At 55.0% G+C, this 5160-nt stretch overlaps 2 protein-coding genes across 2 annotated transcripts in view; one reads left to right on the forward strand and one right to left on the reverse strand.

Annotated features, from left to right (window-relative positions):
- The window catches only part of MAA_07328 (uncharacterized protein), a gene marked incomplete at both ends in the record, with an annotated part of 723 nt that extends 380 nt beyond the window's left edge, over positions 1-343 (reverse strand). The window contains one exon of the mRNA XM_007825326.1: positions 35-343. Coding sequence (XP_007823517.1) covers positions 35-343 — 309 coding nt within the window. The remainder of the gene's footprint in view (positions 1-34) is intronic.
- A 2093-nt stretch (positions 344-2436) lies between these two features.
- On the forward strand, positions 2437-3632 carry MAA_07329 (Nucleosome assembly protein (NAP); the record flags this gene model as incomplete). The annotated part of the gene is made up of 3 exons (XM_007825327.1): positions 2437-2524; positions 2690-3448; positions 3517-3632. 3 exons carry the CDS (start codon positions 2437-2439, stop codon positions 3630-3632), a joined length of 963 nt encoding a protein of 320 aa, XP_007823518.1.
- Between the last annotated feature and the right edge of the window lie 1528 nt (positions 3633-5160).

Consider the following 5160-nt stretch of genomic DNA (forward strand, 5'->3'; position numbering starts at 1 on the left):
CGGGCGCGGGCGCGGGCTGCAGGAGGCCAAAGACGAAGCCGTCGCCGCGGAAGGGGTTGAGGAGCCCCGTGGCCTTGAAGTCGCGTATCGACTGGGCCATGGCGGCGACCTCCTTGGGCGTGTAGACGAAGTCGGGGGATCCGTCGCCGGGCGCGCCGCGGGGGCGGATCATGATGCGCACGGGGATGGTGACCTTTGCCGCGATCCTCTTGAGCTCGGCGATGGGGGGCGTGGTGCCGCCGACGTGGTACGACCCGGGGGCGTTGAGCTCGACGCGCGAGGCGCCTTGGCTTTGGGCCTTGAGGGCCGATTCGCCTGAGAAGACGGCCACCTCGAGCGGCATCTGGGTTGTCTCGCGGGCTATCATGGCTCGGGTGCCGGGAGGGACGGGCGGCTGGAGGGATATCGAGGCGCCGGGGAGGACTAGGACGAAGGAGGGCAGATGCGGCGAGCTGTGTGAGGGAGGAAAGGCGATGACGGGGCGTTTATATAAAGGTCGATGCGGGCTGCATTCTTCGGGACATCGAGGTCGACGAGATGGGCCATGGGGCGGAGGAAATTGCTCAAGGATGAATAGGCTGGGGGCTCTCTGTCTCTGTCTGTCAACCCATCGGGCGCGGAGACTTGGGTCGCAAATATTGCACAAGAAGGAGGGGCAACGAGGTTGTTGTAGGAAGAAACGGACACTGGTGGTGGTGGAAATATTCGCGATGTCATGGTTCGGAGACATCGGGGCCCAGCGGACCCCGGAATCGGAGGAGCTCCAGGAGCTTCCAGGGTTCGACTGCTGTCAAGTGGGGCGACTTGCTTTGTTTCCCAGTGTTTAATAGGCCTTGGCATCGGCGCATGGGGCCACTTCTAGGCTGAAGGGTTTTAATGTGAACTTGAGGTGAGCAGAGCTTTTCTTCTAAAACATTTTTACTAATCAAGGCGCAACAGTATTCTAGTAATGAAGGCCGCGTGAATACACGGACTTTTATTTTTAAGCCCGGGCAAAACAGGGAGCTGCCAGTAGAGGCAGACACACGCCCAGTAAAGCAGCGGCTATCTGTCAAGACGGGCCCGGTGTTTAGAAGCAGAATAAGCTTTCTGTGTGCTCCTGTTTAGCTTCAATGTTTCCAGATGCCCAGCTTGCGGAGCTGTGTTTGTGGCGGCTCTCCTGAGTCCTGACGGCATCGAGTCCTCAAGCTCTTCAAGCTGGCAAGCTGTTGCTGGCAAACACTGTGCATGGAAACAACGGCACTGAAATATGTACCAAGCGTGCTGGATTTCCTTGCACTCATTTTCGCTAGCATATCATGCCCCTCTATCATGAGGTATATTGTACATTGTTGCTGCTCGCGCAAGGCTGGCATGCTCGGGTATCGTCTGTGTCGAAGGACAGTGCGGTTTTGGAGCTACCAACCCTGATTCTGGCCCCACCTTGGACCCTGAGATGGTCGGGGGAGAAGGGCCTTGGATCAAATACAGATCCATGATGCCATGCTATTTTACATAAAATAGTGTTAGGGAGGGAGTTTGACTCCCACCAAAGGCTGTTTGTCGAGGACGTCCTCCGTAGTCCGTACTTGTTTGATATCAAATCAGAGCCTGAGGTGTTGGGGAGGGAACGATCTGGGAAGTCGCGCCTCAGAAAATTCGGAGCTGCAGGAAGGTGCAGGTGCCAATCAGAGTGAGAATAGGCTCGCGTAGGGCAGCATCTCGAACACGAAAAAAAAAATCGTCTTCCCACAAGGCACACTTTTTGATTCCCCGCCGTTCCTGCTGGTTGCCGTGGACGTCAAGCCTAGCTCGAAGCCGACAAGAAGCGCTGGCCGACGGCTTTTTGCCGTAGTGGAGAAGGCCGTGGCGGTTCCAAAGCGAGGCTGTAGCCAAACTGGCCAGTCGACGCCCTCGCTCCTCGTTTTGCCTCTCGCTTTTTTCCTCTCGCCTCTCCAAGTGGCCCTGCAGGGATTTGGCGGATCCAATGACATCAGTCCTGCCATTGTAGCAACCAGGCTGGCCGGGTCGTTTGGTACAAAGAAAATTTTGGCGGGCTTGCGCAGTGGTGGTGTGTGGCTGCGAGCCGCATGTGCGATGAAGCTGTCTCTGGTGCGCCCCGGCTGCAAGAAGGCTCCAACTCCTTCACCGTTTGATGGAGTCGAGGTTCAATTTTGAGCTGCCTCTCGTTGGCTGGACGCTCGTGGAGACTAGTTGCAGCTCCGGTTCTGCCTGCAGTTCGTGGTGTTTGTTTGGTGTGAATCTACGCACTCCGTAGTAGTCAACAAACAGACCCTTGATAAGTGATCCGTCACCGCCAGCTTTTTTTTTTCCTTGTTCTCTCTTTCTCTCCATCTATCCCTCCCCACTGCCATCTTTTTCCTCCTCTACCTCTCTCCATATATCTCGTCGCACGTTCTTCAATTTTACACCAGATTTACGTCCGTTACCGGCAAAATGTCTGTTGAGGATATTCACATCCCTGTCATGTACGAACAGCTCGAGGACATCCAAGATGACTTTGACCAGGTTGACGTAGAGTTGAGTAAGTTTTTTTTTTTTCACTCTTTTTTTCACATCCCCTCAACAACACAGCTCCGTCTTGCGGTTAGCGGGACAACATGAGCACAAGGTCTATTGTAGACTTGATTGCCCTGATTCAGCAGGCGAAATCCAGATGCTTGGCAACTTTTGGCTAACTTGACCTCAGTGCGCGTGGAGTATAAACTGACGCGCGATCTCTACGCCAAGCGCGAAAAGGTCATTTCTCAAATCCCAAACTTCTGGCCTCTTGTTTGGGAGCAAGCCCCGCCCGATATCGACGAGCACATTCAGATGGAGGATGCTAAGCTCATTGCGGCTTCTCTCAAGCACATGTCCGTCGAGCGCTTTGAGCTTCCTGACGGCGATCCTCGCAGTTTTGCCATCAAGTTCGAGTTCTCTGAGAACGAGTACTTTGAAGACAAGATGATTGAGAAGAAGTTCTGGTATCGCCACGGCAAGGACGACTTCACCGGTCTCGTGTCTGAGCCTGTTGAGATCAAATGGAAGCCCGGAAAGGACTTGACCAAGGGCCTGCTGACCCTGGCCAAGGAGCTTCACGAGGATGACAAGGCCGGCAAGACTGGCGATACGCAGAACAAGATCAAGCTCCTCAAGCTGAAGGAGAACGCCACCGATGACAGCAACAGCTTCTTCAACTTCTTCGGCTTCCGAGGCCACTACATCACGGAAGAGGAGAGCCGCGAGGTCGCCAAGACTGTGGAGGAGGAGCGCAAGGCCCGGCAGGAGGGCAAGGAAGTCGAAGTGAAGATGGATAAGGATGCCGACGGTGACGTCGACATTGAAAACGACGACGACGACGACGACGATTACGAGTACGAGTACAAGTACGACGTCTTCCCTCCCGGTGCCAATGTCGCCCTCGCCATTGCGGAGGATCTGTGGCCCGAGGCCATCCGCTACTTCCGTAGGCTTACACCCCCTTTTTCAGAATCCACAACGCTTTGAAGGACTGGTGCGCTAACATGTTCACAGAGGAGGGTGCGGAGCTTGCTGCGGCGGAATCTGATGATGACGGTGCAGACGACGAGGGCGGTGAGATGGACGAGGATGAGGACGAGGAAAAGCCCAGCAAGAAACGCAAGGCTTGAGTAGCACTACTGGAATAATGACGTCGATGGGGTCGGTGGAGATTCTCGGCTAAAATGAGCTGGTTGGGTTTATTTATACGACGGAATGGTGTTTGACGTTGAGATAGAACCACATTACCCGCTCACCAATGCTGAGCACGCGAATAATATTTTATCTTCTCGTTTCTTTGATCAAGATTTGGGTGCACAACGCAGTCTGTGATGTTAGGGTTGCTGAAATGTACTTTGCTGGGCCTTGTTACCTTGTTGTTGATGTCTATGAGTATTAGGAGTAGTATACAGTCCGGGGAACAGGGTATGTTCCGCCGTTCCACAGCATACATTTTCCATCATTGATATCACAGAACAACTTGGGACTCGGAGAGATGTTCCCGCTGGCCTCTCCGTCTACACAGTTTCTAATTGCTCTGAACGAGATGAGCGAATACCTACATGTAGCCATTCGCCTGCCATCCAGACGCGGCGGGTGTTTTGTACAAACATGGAAGCCCAGAATGTGGCATCTCAAACCGGCCATGTGCGAATCGTCGTCAGTGTTGTCTCAAATCAGCCGACATGGCGCCAGACGTTGCTCAACAGCCCGGCCTATCGTTCAAGATGCCCAGGATCCATTGCGCTGGCATGAGCATCGAGCACCAGACCCTTTTGCATCACGTCTCATTGGCCCGATAGCGCAGGGCCGGGAAGCCGACCGGGTCCCATCAACTCCCATTGCGCAGAAACTCCAAGCAAGACCTTGGCCCCCGAAGACGCCAAAGCTGCAAGCTGCAAAAATCCGATTCGCCGGGCCGCTGCATCCCGCGCCGCGCCCTTTTTTTAATGCCCTCTCTGGCCGGGGAGATGAATTGGCCGGCGCGCTTGTCAGGCCCATGCTCACTGTGGGGAGGCGAAGAGCCAAATTGGGCCTGATTCTGAATAAGCTTATTTGGACCTCTGCCGGAAGTAAGGACGGTATATAAATTCATTTTTTTTTTTACTGTCTTCCTTCCTAACGCATTACTTTGGGCTCCTTTCCGTGTTCAAGTTGCATCTAATAAACAGTATAATCTTTTTTCATTTATTATAGCTACATGAACAATGTACAGTGACCGACGGCTAGTTCTCGTGCTCCCCAGCATCGGCGAGTAGGCCGCCGAAAACATCAATGGCACTACTCCGTACAGCCAGGCCCGTCCTGGGCGACTATCAAGTGCCCCGGACACGGACACGGGCCACGTCGGGCCGATAGCTTGGCACATGTGCAAGCATTTGCTACTGAATGATGTCTGGCTTCCGTACCGCCGCAAAAATACATACACAATGCCGGTCTGGTGACTTCTACAACAGCGGGACGCCCTCCCACGCCTGGTCGAAGCCCGCGCCACGCACCCAGAGGGGTTCATCCCCCTCGACGCCCCGGAGCAGCATGCAGTGCGCCCCTCGCCAGTCGGCGTCGTCGCGCAGCCGCACCCACGGCCTGCCAGCCCACCGGCTCGACACGCGCTGCGCGAGGAGCAGCGCCCGCGCCGCCTTGACGGCGTGCCCGTCG

The sequence above is a fragment of the Metarhizium robertsii genome (assembly GCF_000187425.2).
Source record: "Metarhizium robertsii ARSEF 23 chromosome Unknown MAA_Scf_5, whole genome shotgun sequence".
Taxonomy (NCBI): Eukaryota; Fungi; Ascomycota; class Sordariomycetes; order Hypocreales; family Clavicipitaceae; genus Metarhizium; species Metarhizium robertsii.